This window comes from Diabrotica virgifera, chromosome 10 (genome assembly GCF_917563875.1).
Source record: "Diabrotica virgifera virgifera chromosome 10, PGI_DIABVI_V3a".
NCBI lineage: Eukaryota > Metazoa > Arthropoda > Insecta > Coleoptera > Chrysomelidae > Diabrotica > Diabrotica virgifera.
In genome coordinates, this window is record NC_065452.1 from 37,872,065 (window position 1) to 37,892,724 (window position 20,660).

General features: G+C 35.3%; 1 protein-coding gene across 20 annotated transcripts in view; it reads left to right on the forward strand.

The window, feature by feature from the left end:
- The window catches only part of LOC114328741 (arfGAP with SH3 domain, ANK repeat and PH domain-containing protein), a 415,375-nt gene that overhangs the window by 380,762 nt on the left and 13,953 nt on the right, over positions 1-20,660 (forward strand). For 2 of the 20 annotated variants that reach the window (XM_050663451.1, XM_050663471.1), the window contains exons 15-16: positions 898-951; positions 13,806-20,524. In XM_050663451.1, the coding sequence (XP_050519408.1) occupies positions 898-951; positions 13,806-14,114 (363 nt within the window). In that variant the 3' untranslated portion in view covers positions 14,115-20,524. The remainder of the gene's footprint in view (positions 1-897; positions 952-13,805; positions 20,525-20,660) is intronic. The other 18 variants (XM_050663465.1, XM_050663468.1, XM_050663453.1 and 15 more) reach the window with 18 other exon arrangements.

The window sequence follows — 20,660 nt, forward strand, 5'->3', positions numbered from 1 at the left end:
TAGGAATACGGTGCAAATTTGTTTTTCAATATGAAAAATAACATGAAAAATTAAAGTTATCAACTTTTAGCACTACTATAATGTTAACATTTGGTAATGTCGCATGTCATGCCAAGTTGCATCTAAGTGAACTTTTTCACAAAACTAATATTTTAAGCATTATTTTGGTGAAAATTAGCCCTCTGCCATGGGGGTTGCGAGATCTGCTAAAAATTCTAGAATTTTTGCATTAACATGTACCGAATAAACAGATAGCAATTACGTGGTAAGCTCAATGGTTTCTGAAAAACACGTGCTACAACTAGATAACTAGAGCTAGATGTAGCATTCAGTGTATGTCGTATTCACGATTATTTCGATTAAACAATACATAACTTGATAACTTATCTTGTCAAGTTTTAGCACTGAATATTAGGGGCATTTGAGTTTTATTAACTTTCGTCAATCGTAAACAAATACTTAACCCGTTTGGAGCGAGCTATCAAGTTTTTACACAATATGGAGGCAAATAAAATACATCTTGTAAACTAGTTATGTCAAAAACGTCAATTTTGGAGTTATCAAGTTATAGTACTATGGCGACGATATATTGTCCAACTACTTTATCGTTATCTCGAATACCCACTTTTACAATTTAATCAAAATATGTTAAATGTAGTTTAAAACCTTACCAATTACATAGTATATTTAAAAAATACCATATTAACTGAAATAATATCCAAAATAGTGCGTTTTATGTAAATTACACTTCAGGTGAAATTAAAACAAGTTTTTTTACCAACTTAAAAATATGTGTCATATGTTTCACCCTTCATTACAGTTGTAATCACTCACCTCCATCAAATTCTAATTTTAAATTATCACCTTTTTTGTATCTTGTGCCTGTATGGTTTGCAGAAACGCAAGTGTCATGTGGAAAATCTTACTGAAGATAATGATGTATCTAGTCTGGTAAAATGCTTTTTGTATCACTGGGGTTTAACACCTTTATTAATTTTCTAGCTTTGTGTGTGTTTTTTGATTGTTCTATCCTTTTTCCTTACTAATATAACTAAAGGAATGAAACTTTTTTCTTTTTTGTTTCCATTTTTTTACTGCTGTCTTCTAAAGATAGCAATTACTTTTTTACAACAATAGAGCCATTTTTATATATATTTAAATGTATAAAAACTATACTCTAAATATAAACTTAAATGCAAAATTGTCACATACAATAAGTCTTACTACAGTAAACAACATGAATTTAAAAAATATAAATATTTCAAAGAATTTGTGACTCTATGAATATACATTCTCTCTTTGTTGTGTTTTTTCTAAAAGCTTCTTTTGATTCTGCCTAATATTCAAGTGCATGATCAGTTACACCAGCCTCTTTTTATTGTTCAATGCCTTTTGTCCTATTTACGATTTGTCTATTTGTGCCATTCTATTACTATCTTTCATTCTATTTTCGTTTTGAATGTTTTTGTCTAAAGTTTTGCCTCGCTCCCTCTCTCTTTCTCCCTCTCTTTCGCGCGCTCTCTCTCTCTCTCTATCTCTCGCTCTCTCTCTTTTCCTCTCTCCAATGGCACTAGAGCCTAAATCGAGCCTTTGTCTCGATCAACCTTGCCGATCCCCCGGCCTTCTTTAAGTTCACGTCTAACAAATTTTACCACTTTATCCTCCATATTTTCCATGGGCTTCCTGTTGGTCTTCGCCCTTCATTTTACTATCTAAGGCTCTTTTCGGCAATCTTTCGGCCTCAATTCTCACTACAATTGCAAACTCTTCTCTGTCTTCAGATGTTCTTATTAGCTGTTTAAAATTTAGCCCTGTCCATTATCGAATGTTTCTTAGCCACATAGTCTTTTCTTTCGTAGTCCTCTCTTTGCCTAGGTAAGTATGATGTTTTTCTAACTTTAGCTGTGTTAAAAAGTTCTCGTTCGTTTCCTATTATATGCTTCTTCATTTGAGGTATGCGATGTCCATGAAATCTTGAGGATTTCCAGGTAAATCCACATTTCAAAGGCCTCGAATTTATGTACGGTTGATGTTTTAATGGTCCACGTTTCAACAGCATGGTATGGTACATCGGGACAGGGCCCACTTGTGAGCCCTTCAGACACTTAGATCTCCTACGGCGGGTCCATTGTAGTAATGTTGAAAAAGTAACTATTCGTTACAAAGTACTCGTTACTTAGGAATACCGAAAGCAACGATTAGTATACGATTAGCAAATCGTTACTTTGATTCCTCTGATTACTTCGTACCAATCGTATCAGAGCGAGTAACGACTATTGTATCTACTTTGATTACTTCGTACCAATCGTATCAGAGCGAGTAACGACTATTGTATCTAATTTGATTACTTTGATTGCTCCGATTATTTCGTTACTTAGTACCAATCGTATCAGAGCGAGTAACGACTATTGTATCTACTTTGTTTACTCTGATTACTTCGTTACTTCGTACAAATCGTATCAGAGCGAGTGAGCGAGTAACGACTATTGTATCTACAACCTGTACACATGATTACTTTCTACCAATCGTATCCCAGCGAGTAACGGACGGGGCCGGTATTTTACGAGTGTTGTCGAATATCATTATCGGTTTGAAGCGTTTTAAGGGTGTGAGGGTGAGGAGAAGATATAAGATGAAACAGAGGGAGGTATAATGGTATACGTAAAATATGTAATGTAGGTCACTAACAAAGATCGAATGCGAGAACCCGATATTTTTATCTAGATCTATATCTATACCTATGCAAAATACCTACCTACTGAGAAATACGATTCTCGATATGATTACCGGTACTCAAATACAAAAGTAACAAAAGTAATCATAGTAATCAAAGTAACGAATACTGTAAATGATTACTTTATACAAAAGTAACGATTTGTAACGAATACTCGAAGTAACTACATATAATCAACATCACTAGTCCATTGTATCACCCCTATCTTACGGACCAGGTCAATAAGAACCTGGTATTCGGCGTTTCTGTGGCCCAGGCTGCACCGGGCTCCCATGTCTGTCAGAATCAGCAGTGTCTGCAAATCTGTCGATGCCACCCCGAACGTCTAATCCCCCAGAAACCTTATGGTCTCACATAAAGCCACAAGTCTCTTAAGAGGCAACTCACTCACCTGGCTCGGCTGCCTAGATGCCGATCCCAGGATCTGCCACCTCTGATCGGGCATTCCGAGAGGACATGTGAGGAAGTTTCCTCCTCCTCATTACATAGACGGCACCGTGAGGCATCCGCCAGTCCAAGCAGATAAAGGTGCCGTCGGAGTCTACAGTGGCCGGTGAGCATACTGACTACCAGGGAGTATCTTCTAAGATCTAGAAGGAGCAATTGGCATGTGAGACTTTTGGATGGCCCCACTCTGTGGAGCCTTGGATTGCCTGGGAAAATTCTATGAATATCTAATAAAGAATCGTCTGGAGGAGGATCTGCAAAGAAACAGAAGTATCTCTGATAGACAGTACGGATTTAGAAGATCCAGATCCACAATAGATGCGGTAAAGGCAATAACTGACACGGTCAAAGAGACGAGGAAAAGATGGGCCGTTCTCGTGATGTTCGATGTGAAAAATGCATTTAATTCAGCCAATTGGGGTCACATCGTCAAAGCTCTGGAAAAGTCAAGAGTGTCAGCCTTGAGTCCTGATCTGCAAACTACAGCAGGAGTACCGCAAGGATCCGTACTGGGACCAACATTATGGAATGTTTTGTATAACGGGGTTCTGGAAATTACCTATGGAAGTAAAGTCAAAGCTATTGCGTATGCAGATGATCTAGCGCTACTGATTCAGACTGAAACGAACTGGGACTTAGAAGACATAGTGAATAAAAGTTGTAGGAAAGTATATGACTGAGGGAACAAGATTTCGAATTGGCTACACATAAAACAGAAATTGTCATTTTAAAAGGCCAAGAAAACGACCCAATCTAACTTTCATAGTAAATAGTACAAGAATAGAGCCGACAAATTGTACTAAACACTTAGGCATACACCTGGATACAGGTCTTAGATATACCAAACATCTGAGTAAAATAGTCCAGAAAGCAGAAGGAAGGACTACTGCATTATCAAAGATCATGCCAAATATCGGCGGACCAAGCAGTCATAAAAGAAGAATGTACCTTCAGGTAGTGCATTCTACTCTTTTGTATGGTGCCCCCCTATGTTACGAAGTTCTGAGAATGACAAAGTATAAAAACATGCTAGAAAAATCGCAAAGAAAACCCCTCTTGAGACTAACAAGTGCGTACCGGACTACCTCGACAATTGCCCTTCAGGTCATATCAGGTACGCTCCCCATTCACCTCCTAGCCAAAGAAAGAATGCTGTTATATGCAAATGATAACGGCTACTTGCCCCACATAAAGTCTGAGGTAAGAAGACAGATGTACCAAGAATGACAAGGTGAATGGAAGGCACAAATCGAAAAGGCTCAATGGACCAAAAGGCTCATTCCAGATGTGGTGGCCTGGTCACATTTCACACAGTTCCTCACCGGCCATGGTTCCTTTAGATCGTATACGTAAACTTACGTCCATAGAAATCGGCCCACCTAAAAATTTGGTCACTTTTGAAGTCTCGTATTTCCTAAACCTGTTGGCCGATTTAAGTGATTTTTTTAATATGTTATAGCCTTATTCTTCAACAATATCGCTGTAATAATATTATTGCTAACAGGTAAGTGTTATTTTATACCGGGTGTAACAATGATAGTGTGTTTTTTCCTCAAAGTTCGGAACACCCTGTGGAATAATCTAGGGTATATAAAATATTGAAATTAAAACTTAACTGTAGCCTTAGGCTTTCTTAACATTTTGCTTTTTAATTCATTCGCTTATGTTGGATAATAAAAAAGTTAGGTATTTTAACAACTAGCAACGTTCTTCATCAATACAGGGTGTTTATAAATAAGTGCGATAAACTTTAAGGGGTAATTCTGCATGAAAAAATAATGACCGTTAGGTTTATAATCATATGTTCACAAATGCTTCGTTTCAGAAATACGGGATGTTGAATTTGTTCGTACAATCTGACGATTTATTTTTTGCTCTAAAACCGCATAAGATACACAAATGAAATTGGGTAGGTTTTAAGAGGTAATTATTGCGCATTTTTTGGCATACAATTAAGAATTTTATATTCACCATTGGCGTGCATACGGGTAATATGACCGGGTTATATGACCCGTATGCACGCCAATGATGAATATAAAATTCTTAATTATATGTCAAATCTGCGCAATAACTACGTCTTAAATCCCACCAAATTTCATTTGCATATCTCAACCGGTTTTAGAGCAGTAAATAAATCGGCAGTTTGTAAAAAAAATTCAACATCCCGTATCTCGAGAATGAAGCATTTGCGGACATATGTTTATAAATAAAACGGTCATCATTTTTCATGTAGAATTTCCCCTTAAAGTTTGTCGCACTTATTTAGAAATACCCTGTATTGATGAAGAACATTGCTAGTTGTTAAAATACCTAACTTTTTTATTATCCAACATAAGCGAATAAATCAAAAAGCAAAATATTAAGAAAGCCTAAGACTACAGTTGAGTTTTTTCAATATTTTATATACGCTAGAATATTCCACAGGGTGTTCCGAACTTTGAGTAAAAAACACACTATCATTGCTACACCCGGTATAAAATAACACTTACCTGTTTAGCAATAATATTATTACAGCGAAATTGTTGAAGAATAAGGCTATAACGTATTAAAAAAATCACTTAAATCGGCCAACAGGTTTAGGAAATACGAGGCGTCAAAAATGACCAAATTTTTAGGTGGGCCGATTTCTATGCACGTAAGTTTATGTTATCAAGAAGACAGTAGATGACCAATGTTCAGAATGCAACGTCAGAGACGACGCTCAACACTGCATATTTGCCTGCAGGCTCTTTGAAAGAGAGAGACTGATTCTAAAAACAAGGTTAGGAGAAATCTCCACTGATAACATTATGGAAAAATATTTGCAAAGCAAAGATAGCTTTAATTTAGTGGTCGATCTGATAACCGAAATTATGAAGAAAAAGGAGACGCTTGAGAGAGCGAGAGAGGATCAAGGTGGATAGACTTATACTAGATTGATGGGATTAAACGACGGACGAAGTATATATGTGTATATGTGTTTGTGTGTACTATGTATGTTTGAATGTGTGTATGTGTAAATATGTGTGTATATTTTTAAGCATGACATCATATATAAAATTATTTTCCTGTTGTATACATTGTTTTCTTTTCTCCTTTTGGAAAAGTTATCTGAGCCGTATTAGGCATGACAGACTGCCCCGTTGCACTCGAAGTTACATCCACCAAGGAATTTGTACCATGTGCACCGGGGGAGAAGGGGGTGGACTTTAGTTGGTGGGCAGTTAGCCAGAGGGTGCCCGTAGGCAGGACTTCTTAGGGGGAAATGCATGGGGTAAACTCTTCCTCTCTGAATCCAACACACGCTTAGCCATCCTTAAGTGAACACGGCTATGTACGGTATTTAGAATATTTACCACCTCCTCAAAAAAAACTCTGTGGAGCCTAACCTGTCTCACACCTCCACAACTGGCCCAGGAGTCCTGGAACCTCCGCAGAAGAAGCTCCCTGAGAATACCCCGACCAGTACTGAAAAGCACCCCAATCACAGGTTCGGGTCCCACAGGCAGAGTGGATGAGCCACGTCTGGCCAGGGCGTCAGTCCATTGGTTACCTTCCACACCTGTGTGTCCCGGTACCCATACCAACCTAACCCTGTTGGTCAGAGCAACATCATCCAGTGCTCTCTTGCACTCAAGAACCAGCTTGGAGCTAATCTTGGGCGCTTCCAAAGCCCTTAGAGCTGCCTGGCTGTCAGAGCAGATAGAGATGGTCCTGCCTGAGCAAGATCTGTCTGTAATCTCTTGAGCACATACCATAATCGCAAAGATCTCTGCCTTATGCATGAGTGGCGAGAGCCTGGCTAGAGTCAAATCCGACTCCGCCACCATACACTCCAGCACCTGCCCGCTCGTCCATTCTGGACCCATCTGTGAACCAGGTGAGCCCATTCCGACAGATTAGTGTGGGTTCTCGTTCTATCCACTCATCCCGGTCAGGCATAGAGAAGAGTCGGCCAGATATAGCATTCAGAATCACCAGAATCACATAGCAGTCTTTTGATTTTTTCGATAAATAGAAACTTCGAGTAAAGATTAAATAACAGGTGTAACAAAACACATCCTTGTCTAACTCCTCTCCTAATTTCTATTTCGGCGGACGTGAAAGCTTCGATCCTCTGGTGTTTTGGTTCTAGTACAAGTTTTTTAGTAGTTTGATGTCCTTCTCTTGTATACGTCTGGTTAGTATATCTTCATAGAGATTATTCTTTTCTGGGGGAATCCATTTCTTCTTTCGTGTTTTGAAGATCATCTAAACCGACTTATCGCAAACGTTCTAATAGTAGGTGATGTCTTACTCTATTACATGCTTTTTCGAAGTGTATGAAACCGCGACACAGCATAATAAACTAGACCAGCAAGGACACTCCCCGATGCCGCCTTTGAAGTTAAAAAGTACAGAGTCGCCATTTTTCGCGTAGTATATCTCAGTGGTGATGTGATGTGTTCGTTCATCAGTGTTGCCGATGTCACTATATGAAATTATATTAAGCCACTACTAAAATGATCAGATTTTGCCAAAAATTATGTTAAAATTTTTGATCTTGGTAGTTTCTAAGGGTAATAAAAATACATTAAGAAAAAAGTTATTTTATTCAACTTGTTAATTCAAAAATATTTGTAACAAAATTATATGTAATATATTATTATAATAAAACTACATCTGGAACGCTTTCAAATAAAATTTTCTCATCCTCATCTTGTAAAAATAAAGACTTTATGTGATTAAAATAATTTAACATTTTTTGTCAGTTTGAAAGGAGTAACATTCTTTTACTCCTTTACTTTTGCTAACACTAATTTAATATTTTCTCATAGATCGCATTTAAACGTCGACAGACAACGATATCTAAGAAAACGTGATTTTTTTATTTCTGCATTGCTGCAGTATCAGTTTTTGCACTAACTTTATTTAAGAGATTCTTTTTGAATATTTTCTGGAATTTCTGCAAAAGATTAACAACACAATCGCCATTCATCGTCAATATTTTGTGTTATGTCCCAATTATTGACATAATTCCCACAGGCATACGTATATCAGAATGTCATAAAAGTTAAGTAAATCTGAAAATTATGTACAAATCGGCAACACTGTCGATTTTCAACACTGTCTGGTACTACGCGAAAATGGCCGACGATCTGCGCAGTAATAGTGCGCGAACTTTTCCCGCCTTCTAGTGTGTCACTGCTGTTGCGTTTTATATGCTGTGACCGTGACTTATTTGTAAGTACGTTATGGAAGTAATGTAAATTTAAGAATTGGACAAAGAAATGCTCAGTTAAATGGTAACTAACTGAAAGACGTATACAGAGTAATAACTAAAGAGTAAAAACTTTTTTAAATAATTTTATATTAAGGGTATGGATTTCATCACTTAAATACAGTTTATTTTTCATTCAAGATTTCAGTGTCCTATGCATTTCAAAACATAGCCTTACTCTCATTTTTTTTTGCAAAACAATCTTTAGTTTCAGCTTTAGCCATTCTTTTGAGTTTAAAATGTACTTCTCTTTAAACAACTTTATTGAAATCTTTTGTTTAATTATAGTTTTTAGTTTTGACAAGCTTTTAATGTTAGCTCGGTTGTATGTACAACTATTACCTGATAATTCCTTGATAGTTGCTCCTGCAAAGTCATTAATGTGATTTCCAATGTAATAATACTTAATGAAAGTGAAAAAGACATTTTATGTTTCCTTTCGATTCAGAGGCGATACACAATCTCCAGACAGCTGTTTCTGCGTTACGGCGTCCTCAGTAGAGCTGCGTGCACATCTCTGAATCAAAATGAAACCAAACTGTCTATTTAAGTGGAATTTCAAAAATAGATAAAAATCCACTTTTATGACGCTGTAGCGACATCTCATAAAGAAAAGAGAAAAGTCACAGATACAAAATTTATTAACATGATAATAAATAATAATTTAAATCTGAAAACTATTCTTGTTGGAACCCAGTTCTGGTAACATCCTTAATCTCTGACTTTTACAATTTATAAGACAAGGGACGACGAATAAAGAAATGAAAAGGACTCTACAATATGCAGTCACATTCCGCTTTCATTCGTCTAAGAAAAAAGGTCCGAAAGAAAGTTCCTAGCAGTGGTGGCTGGTCAGGGTCAGCAGGGTTGGCAGTTCCGACCCACACATTTATAGACACATTATAGATTTTTTAAATATTTAATTTAATCAGAGTTGATGATGATATTCGTTTCTGTGAAATAAAAAAATATCGGTGAGATAATACAGACTAAATTTTATTCATTGTTTTTAAAAGAATTCGATCGATCCGATACGTTAAGTGATCCCTGTGCGCTGTGCGTAAGAGACTTTTCAAATTAATGATCCTATAGCCATGCACCCGATTGCGATAGGCCCGCTTCGGTAAGCCGTCCCCAGATTGACGATTTGTTTGTAATAAGAAGCTATGGAATATTAGCCGATAGGCAACTAATTATACATTCCCCGTATTCATTTGAATGGCAAGTCCGGCAGATACCAATCTGCCGATCGGTGATCTGCAAACGGCAGCAAGGCACGTACCTAGCCACGTACCTTGCTAGCGCGCCCGGGATGAAACTATGAAATAAGTAGTTGTACGTCGTTTAAATATTGATATTGTAGTTTTTTTAAGTTGCCAGGACATTTAGGGGACAGGATGAATCGGATCATTCGTTAAAAATCAAGTTAATTATAGAGAACAAATAAATAAATTGTTTAACAAATATGATCTGGAATTTTCTAATTTACTTTCTGTCTCCTACCCTATCCTCACTTCCAGCTCTTAGAAATAGACACTTAGAAGTGTCTATTTCTTATAGAAAATAGACACTTGCTTGTGAAGTACGGTACTGAACACACTAAGATATATCCTATTCTCTCCTATACACTCAGGCATCCCACAAGGCAGCGTTCTCGGCCCAATTCTATATCTTTTATACACAGCGGACATTCCAACATCTAGTACAACTACAGTTGCAACATATGCAGATGACACTGCTATCCTGGCATCCCACACAGATCCAACAACAACATCAAGGAATCTTCAATCAAACCTAAATAGAATTCAGCAATGGATGAAAGTATGGCGCATCAAATCTAATGGAACTAAATCACTACATGTAACATTCACGCTACGTAGAAAAGCATGTCCCCCTGTATATATTGATAATTGTCTAATTCCTCAATCCGAGGACGCTAAATATCTTGGCATGCACTTGGACCGCGCCGTCTAACTTGGAAAAAACATATTTTCACCAAACGAAAACAGCTTGGACTTAAATTGAGAAATATGTATTGGCTCATTGGACGCAATTTCAAACTATCTTTGGATAACAAAATTTTACTCTACAAGTCCATCCTCAAGCCGATATGGACTTATGGGATTCAGCTATGCTATGGGGCACTGCTAGCGTCTCCAATACAAACATCTTACAGAGATTTCAAAACAAGGTGCTGCGTGCCATAGTCAATGCGCCATACTACGTATCCAACGAGGTGATTCAACACGACATCCCCCTAGAATCCTTGAAAGAAACCATACAACGTTTTAGTGTTAAATACTGTGAACGAGTGCTAGTGCATCCTAATGCGTTTGCCAGACAATTAAATGTGCGGGACGTCTTTGAAGTGCGTAGACTAAAACGGCAACTGCCGTCCGACTTGACCAACTGAATGTATTCAAGATTCAAGTGTATTCAGACTGATAAAATTTTAGTTTTAGAATTGTAAAGAGGTCACTCACTGGAGTAACTCTCTACATGTCTGTATTTTTTTACCATAACAAATTCTTAATGCCCAATGGGCAGATTATTGTACTCAATGGAGTAAATAAAAAAAAACTTTCTGTCTCGAAGAGATGAAGCGGCGTACCTAAAACAGCACAGAATGAAAGAATCAAGTAGTAGTTTTTGAACATTTTGATCCTTTTCGGTAGAAGTAGACGAAACTACTGATAGAGGTAACATGTCATTCACAATTATCAATTGTTCTTCGAAACGCGTTACGTCTAATAATTATGAGAGGTTTTTAGTTTTTCAGACGTGAGTAGAAGCCATAAGACAGAATATATATTTGGTGTTTTAAAGGACATATTAAAATTTTTTGATATCAAAAATAAATTGGTAAGGCAAACTTATGACGGCGCTGCCTTGATGTCTGGTGAATTGTATGGTCTCCAGGTAAAAGTTGAAACTATTACATCCCCGCTTTATTTACTCACTGTCATAAGTCATTTACCTCTTTGACGATTCAAAATTTAAAAGTTACGCCAAAGAATTTTCAAAATATCTATTAGACAAGTTCATTAAAAATTATCCATCATTTTTTAATCAATTAAAATAAGAAAATGAAATTTTATATGCTGATTCAAATATTTTCGGAAGGTGAGATAAGTTACAAAATATGTATAATTTTATATACTGCAATTCATTAGGTACAACAAACTGTTCCCGAAATTAATAAATTATTGTTCTCAAATGTCGGCAAATTCTGCCTCAAATGAACGGGATTTCTCTTGTCTCAAAAGAGTCAAAAAGTATTGTCTAAACACCATGAAACAAGAGAGAATGTCAAGCTTGTCTCAAATATCAATAAAAAAAACTTTTAAAATCTCTCCAAAACAATAATAAATTTTACAATGACGTTATAACCCATTTTGCTACTTCAAAACAACATAGACTAGAGTTAATTTATAAACAGGTTTAGGTTCTAAATTTATAAGAAAAAACAAAAAAAAAAACAAAAAAAAATAAAAATAAACAAAAACCAAAAATCTCCGATGAAATTGAAACCTTTCAATTAGATGACATACCTATCTGACATACCTTGCCGACCCTGTCCTTAAAGCCACGAGCCGCCACTGGTTCCTAGTATTCAAAATCTGTGTAAATATGAAAAAGACAGTTTATGTTTCCTTTGTTTATGTTTCCATATTGTAGAGTCCCTTTCGCTTTCTTTATTCGTCGTCTCTTGCCTTATATGTAAATTGTAAAAGTCAGAGAAGGATGTTACCAGAAAGGGGTTCCAATAAAGTTTTCAGATTTAAATAATTATTTATTATTATTTTAATAAATTTTGTATCTGGGACTTTTCTCTAATAATACTTACCTTGGGTCGATTTGTACTACTAAATCATTTAAATTTAATTATATACAGACTGTTCAGTTTTAAATTAAATATACGAGTACACTTTATACATGGCAACGCTGCTTCCCCGCTTCCCACACCTGATTCGCGCCGAATTCATTCAGTCATTCGTCATTCTGCAATGGCAATGCAACTCATTCTCATAAGCATTGTTGCCGATTTTTGCGCTTCCTTCAGTGAAGTATATCTAATCCAACACTAAACAGCCTGTATGTATAAACCCATATTTCGTTTAGACATAAAATATACTCAAAATTGGAATCGCACTCCCATGTGCTTACTACAACAAATATAATAACTCAGTACCTCGTATTCTGTACTTTCATTGGCATAAATTTAAAGATATTCTGCGTTATTTCATGAACTTTTGCTCTTAATACTTTATGTGCTACAATCAATATACTAGAGATATCTACTTAATTAATTGTGTATACTAATGTCATTTTGTTTTTCGTCCTGGACGTCTTCTTTTGAATATTTTCCCTGTATAATTTGTTCTTTCCACATTTCTAAGTTTGTCAAACGCCTTCACGATATCTATAGATCATCGAAAATATCTTCATTGTGGCTTTGCTCGTCGTATTTTACTTCTTATTTACTATTTACTTTTTCTTATTTCTCAAATTGTCTTTGTTTTTCTATAATATCTAATAGTTCATTATTCATCCACTTTTACTTTTTTAGTTCAGCGGTTTTCTTTAAATCTTTAGTAATAGCGTTCTTAAAAATGTACATAGTTTATTTTCTGCCGGTTCTCATGCACTTTTCAATTTACAGTTTTCTTCATTTATTCCTTGACTTTTTTGTAATTTCTTACTAATCTTCTTTGCTTTGTGCCACTGATAAATTCTAAGTTGTTCTGCAGTTTTATACATAATTTTGCAACAAGTAGGATTTTTCCGGAAGCCTTGTATCATTGAATCATGATACCCTTTCCAGAATTCTCGAAACCCTGGACCAGCTTTTACCTGTCTAGTGGATTGATATTAGGTTGTTGAAATCACTTTCATCTAGTGGAAGGAGGCCGTTTCTGTGCTGTTTTTCTAAGTCTATAATGCCCTCTCCTCTCCTCCCTTCTTATAGCTATGTGCAGAGAAGTGAGGTCCCGTTGGGCCTTCATATCTGCCAAGTCTTTGCACGTTTCTTAATTTGGGAATGACGCTTTTTTTGTTTTTGGCCACCATACCTCTGACGCATACTCGATCTAGTGTTCCATTTTTCGTTATGTAGAAACCAACCACTGTATTTCTCTACCAACACTGTCTCAATATACCAAGGCATTCATTGTCTTCCTTCCTGGTTTAAACCCCTGGTATAAATTCCTAGTTATGTAACAAGTATGTAGTAAGATAATAAGCAATACGTTTGATCGAAGTACGAACTAGATAACAAGTTAAAAGAGATTTACATTGGGATTCTACGATCAAATCATTTCATCATTTCCGTTAGTTTTTATACCGAATAATTTTTTGTGAAATAATATAATGAATAATTTTTAGGCATCTGATTCTCCACCGCATAGAATTTCATCTAGTCCAATATCAACCACCTCCTTGTGCTCGCCCAGGTCCATTCCCAGCGGGAGACTGTCGTACGCTTCAAATGGCAACACTGGACTCCGAAGATGCAAAGCTTTGTACGACTGCGCAGCTGATAATGATGATGAACTGTCGTTCCATGAAGGGGAAATAATAATAGTCATCAATGAGCACACAGACGATGATAACTGGATGGAAGGAATGGTGGAAAATGAACCAGATAGAACAGGAATGTTTCCTATCAGCTTCGTACACATGCTGCCCGATTAATATATAATCAATGTAATAATGTATTAAATATATTCTTGATGTAAATGGTCTATAGCGAGGAGAATATCCTATATTCTGATAAATGGATCGTCTTTTTGAAAATTTTCCCCAGAATGTTGGAAAGGGAAAATCGATTGGATACGCGATGTGCGAAGACACCAAGCGACGTTGCCAGACCAACTTACCTCGCAACAAGCGTTGTTTAATACACATCAACTTGACGTTTCCAAAATAAGACAGAAGTTGACATTCAGTTCAAACAAGACATCCACTTGTCAGAGCTTTTTCAGCTGTATTTTATTCGTAGTCATGTAGAATTTGGCTGACTTGTGCCAAATAATGAATTACAGGGCGGTTATTTTACGATTTATTTATTAATCAGCTTCGTATTCACCTCGTCTGCTTCTAAATATTTATTTAACTGCTGCGTGAGGTATGTAAATGTAAACAGAGCTTATGAAGTACCTGTCAGTTTCTTTTCTGTTTTAAAAACATCGTTCTGAAACTATTTTCTTGTGACATTTTTATCATTTAGGGTATTTAACGCGAATCTACCAATTAATACATTTATTTTGACTTTTCGATTTATAAAGTGGAATTCCAAACGTCGAAATAAACCTATTTTCAATTATAATTGTGGTTAATTCCCGTTAAATACAGTAAACAACATTGCTGATGCCGTATAATCTTGATATATTTTGATGATTCCTACATAAATTTAATATTTATCCATAATTTGTAGGTTTTATATTAAATTTGGAACTTTTTTGAGGATATACAACCAATTACATCGCAGCTTATCTTCTTGTTTAGTTCTGGTTTGTCTTTAATATCATGCAGGCGTATCTGCCTCCAAGAACTGTAGAGGGTGTTTCATTAAGAATTATCCATATAGTAACTGGAGAAACCTTAGTACAAAATAGGAAGATTGAACCCAAAACACTTAAATAAAATATTTCTCCTTACCGAGATACAAAGTGTTTTATTACAAATATTCTAAAATGATTTTAGCCCATTGTTTTAACACCTTCCAATATTTTTTGTTCAACCTTGACAAACAGTTTACACATGTTAGGATACTTTAACTAATGTTAAAAGATAGTTTTCCGTTGTTGCCAGAGGCGTGCTGTAGGAGTTTAATATATACTTTCCTTTTCCCCTCACAATCTACGCCACTGTCGAAAAAATCAATTCAGCATGTTTTTTTGATTCTTCGTCACTTTTTACGTAAATATCATCCGTGTGTCTCAATGCGATATAGTAAGTAGTTTTCAAGTTATTTGCGTTTAAAGGTAAATGGATTCAATAAGATTATATATTTTAAACTCATAATCTTATTTAATGTTGTTTAAAATACATAATCTTATTGAATCCAGTATCTTTAAACGCAAATAACTTGAAAACTATTTACCCTGTCTCATTGAGACAAAAAAATGATATTTACGTAAAAATTAACGAAGAATCAAAGAAATATGCTGGAATGATTATTATGATAGTGGCGTAAATTGTGAGGAGGGTGAGGGAGAAAAAGGAAGTACATATTTCTACAGCACGCCTCTGGTAACAACGGAGAACTATTTTTTAACACTAGTTAAAGTATCCTATAATGTGTAAACTGTTTGCCAAGTTTGAACAAAAAATATTGGAAGGTGTTAAAACAATGGGCTAAAATCAGTTTAGAATATTTTTAATAAAACACTTTATCTCGGTAGTGAGGAATATAGTACATATTTCAGGTTAAATCTTCGTATTTTGTGCTAAGGTTTTTCTATTTGCTATATGGACAATTCTTAATGAGGCACCCTGTGTACAGCCGACTACAGGAAATTAATTTCCTTGTGGATTTTGTAACTATTATGTCTTTATTTTCACACGTGAAGGAAAATGATACCAAATTAAATGCATGGATTTCTCTTCGAATAAACAATTATGGTCCCTATATCTACATTATTTCTGTACAATTTTTAATGCTATGTTGCAAATTTTGCAACATTAGAAACCTGATTTTCACATTCCACACTGTACATAATGTCTATTTTGCGTTTGAAATAATCGCCCTGTAGAGTAATTTGTAAGTAGAGCATATTGTGAGCTGTGATTAATGTTAGAATAATTTCCGAAGAATAATTCTACCTAATGATGTCTTAAACCGTATTCTAAGTATAAAAATATTTCAGCAAAGGATATTTGCGAGGAAAGGGAAAGGGAGAACAAATTGTCAGCGAGTTTTGAATTTTTTAGTTAGTATAGCAACACTCAAAGTTCGCTTGGCTTCTTGTTTTTAATCTTTTTTGTCTGCATTTGGAAACGTCCAAAGTCATTTCCGCCCATTATAGATTATATATTTCATTTATATTATTGTCCTAACGTAGTCGCTGTTGACTGTTTTCGTAGCGCAACAAGACAACTCGTAACGCGACAGTTTGTAACGCCGTCGATTCGTAACGGCGATACCTCGTAACGGCAACAGCTCGTAACTATACCTGTTCGTAACGGTGTAATTCGTAACACCAACATTTATTAATGATTATAATAAATACATTATTATTAAACTGGTTTTTATCTGTTTCAATTCTGGATAATTCAAGATAAAAATTTTTAAAAATGGTTTAGTTGTCATATTAACAAATATACGTGTGAAATATATTTAAAAAGAAGCGGTCTTAAAAAAATTAATTGGCGTTACAAATTGTGGCGTTACGAAATATACCGTTACGAATAGGTATAGTTACGAATTATCCATTAACATTTACCATTTGTGGGGTTACGAACTGTCGTGTTACGAGATGTCATGGAACCGTTTTCGTAGACAGTTCGGGTGTCATTTAAATTACATGTGGTACGCAGTACGCATCCAGAGTTTCAAAACTTTATTAGGGAATCAGTTTTTATCAGTATTAACTAAATATAAAAGTGCTAAGCATTTGGTATTTTTCAACATGGCAGTTATTTTTGATTAATTAATTTTTGATTTATTTTGCACAGTATTAATATAGCTGGATCATTTATTATAATTTTTTTTATAATATTGATGACGTTATATAAATATTTTATCCAAAACCACTTAAATTCGGCTTTTTTCTTATTTTATCGCTATATGGTTCTAAAGCAGTTTTTCTAAAATAAGTAGAAAAAAGAATACAAACTAATACTCATCTCATGTTTTAATCATAAGCGGACGTTGTATTACACATTTTAAAATGAAATATTTAAAAATGGTGTCAGCATTTTTGTGCTCTTCTGGAACTACTTTATTTAAGACTTTCCTTTACATGATTTAGATCTTATAGCCAGATTTTACACAAACCTTTCAGGTCTTGGACATGCGATTTAGGAATAATGCTAGGTGATAGGGACACTCATGCAGTCTTTTTTCTTTTGTTCTTCCAGTATATTTTGTTCATTTTGATCCCCTGGAACTACTTTTTTAAAAAGAGTTTTCTTTGCATGATTTAAATCATTTAGTCAAATTCTTCAGAAACCTTTCATTTGTATGGTATTTAGTCATGATGCTAGGTGATTTAGACAGTCCTGTAGTCTTTTTTCTTGTTGTACCAGTATATTTTTTTCATTTTAGGCCACTGGAACTACTTTTTTAAAGAGCTTTCTCTGCATGATTTAAATCACTCAGCCAAATTCTTCACAAACGTTTCAGGACTTTTATGCTATTTAGACATGATGCTAGGTGGTTTGAATAGTCGTGTAGTCTTTTTTATTGTTGTACCAGTACATTTTGTGTATTTTAAGTCCATGGAACTACCTTTTTAAAAAGACTTCTCTGCATGACTTAGATTACTTGGGCCAAATTCTTCACAAACGTTTCAGGTCTTGTACGCTGTTTAGGCATGATACTAGGTGATTTGGATAGTACTGTAGTCTTTTTTCTTGTTGTACCAGTACAATTTATTTATATGACGCTCCTGGATTTACTTTTTAAAAAGAGTTTTGGCTGTATGAGTCAGATCACTCAGTCAAATTCTTCACAAACGTTTCAAGTTTTGTATGCTATTTAGGCATGCTACTAGGTGATTTGGACAGTCCTGTAGTCTTTTTTCTTGTTGTACCAGTATATTTTTTTCATTTTCGGCCACTGGAACTACTTTTTTTAAAGAGCCTTTCTCTGCATGATTTAAATCACTTAGCCAAATTCTTCACAAATGTTTCAGGACTTTTATGCTATTTAGACATGATGCTAGGTGGTTTGAATAGTCGTGTAGTCTTTTTTATTGTTGTACCAGTACATTTTGTTTATTTTAAGTCCATGGAACTACTTTTTTAAAAAGACTTCTCTGCATGACTTAGATTTCTTAGGCCAAATTCTTCACAAACGTTTCAGGTCTTGTACGCTGTTTAGGCATGATGCTAGGTGATTTGGATAGTACTGTAGTCTTTTTTCTTGTTGTACCAGTAAAATTTATTTATATGACGCTCCTGGATTTACTTTTTAAAAAGAGTTTTGGCTGTATGAGTCAGATCACTCAGTCAAATTCTTCACAAACGTTTCAAGTTTTGTTTGCTATTTAGGCATGCTACTAGGTGATTTGGACAGTCCTGTAGTCTTTTTTCTTGTTGTACCAGTATATTTTTTTCATTTTCGGCCACTGGAACTACTTTTTTTAAAGAGTTTTCTGTGCATGATTTAAATCACTTAGCCAAATTCTTCACAAACGTTTCAGGACTTTTATGCTATTTAGGCATGATGCTAGGTGCTTTGAACAGTCCTGTAGTCTTTTTTATTGTTGTACCAGTACATTTTGTGTATTTTAAGTCCATGGAACTACCTTTTTAAAAAGACTTCTCTGCATGACTTAGATTACTTGGGCCAAATTCTTCACAAACGTTTCAGGTCTTGTACGCTGTTTAGGCATGATGCTAGGTGATTTGGATAGTACTGCAGTCTTTTTTCTTGTTGTACCAGTACAATTTATTTATATGACGCTCCTGGATTTACTTTTTAAAAAGAGTTTTGGCTGTATGAGTCAGATCACTCAGTCAAATTCTTCACAAACGTTTCAAGTTTTGTATGCTATTTAGGCATGATACTAGGTGATTTGGACAGTCCTGTAGTCTTTTTTCTTGTTGTACCAATACATTTCTTTCATTTTAGGCCACTGGAACTACTTTTTTTAAAGAGTTTTCTCTGCATGATTTAAATCACTTGGACCAAATTCTTCACAAACGTTTCAGGTCTTGTATGCTGTTTAGGCATGATGCTAGGTGATTTGGATAGTACTGTAGTCTTTTTTCTTGTTGTACCAGTACAATTTATTTATATGACGCTCCTGGATTTACTTTTTAAAAAGAGTTTTGGCTGTGTGAGTCAGATCACTCAGTCAAATTCTTCACAAACGTTTCAAGTTTTGTATGCTATTTAGGCATGATACTAGGTGATTTGGACAGTCCTATAGTCTTTTTTTCTTGTTGTACCAATACATTTCTTTCATTTTAGGCCACTGGAACTACTTTTTTTAAAGAGTTTTCTCTACATGATTTAAATCACTTAGACCAAATTCTTCACAAACGTTTCAGGTCTTGTATGCTGTTTTGGCATGATGCTAGGTGATTTGGATAGTACTGTAGTCTTTTTTTCTTGTTGTACCAGTACAATTTATTTATATGAAACTCCTGGATCTACTTTTTAAAAAGGGTTTTGGCTGTATGAGTTAGATCACTCAGTCAAATTCTTCACAATCGTTTCAAGTTTTGTATGCTCTTTAGACATGATACTAGGTGATTTGGACAGTCCTGTAGTCTTTTTTTTTCTTGTTGTTCCAGTACATTTTTTTTATTTTAGGCCACTGGAACTATTTTTGAAGAGTTTTCTCTGCATGATTTAAATCACTTGGACCAAATTCTTCACAAACGTTTCAGGTCTTGTATGCTGTTTAGGCATGATGCTAGGTGATTTGGATAGTACTGTAGTCTTTTTTCTTGTTGTACCAATACAATTTATTTATATGAAGCTCCTGGATCTACTTTTTAAAAAGGGTTTTGTCTGTATGAGTTAGATCACTCAGTCAAATTCTTCACAAACGTTTCAAGTTTTGTATGCTATTTAGACATGATACTAGGTGATTTGGACAGTCCTGTAGTCTTTTTTTCTTGTTCCAGTACATTTTTTTTATTTTAGGCCACTGGAACTACTTTTTTTGAAGAGTTTTCTCTGCATGATTTAAATCACTTGGACCAAATTCTTCACAAACGTTTCAGGTCTTGTATGCTGTTTAGGCATGATGCTAGGTGATTTGGATAGTACTGTAGTCTTTTTTCTTGTTGTACCAATACAATTTATTTATATGAAGCTCCTGGATCTACTTTTAAAAAAGGGTTTTGTCTGTATGAGTTAGATCACTCAGTCAAATTCTTCACAAACGTTTCAAGTTTTGTATGCTATTTAGGCATGATAGTAGGTAAGTAAGGCCGACTCCCGCTCACGATGAGCCAGAATCGGTATACCGATTCCCGCTCACCGTGGGAAAAAAGTGAGCCAGAATCGGCATGCCGACTCCCGCTCACGATGATCCAGAATCGGCATGCCGGTTCTGT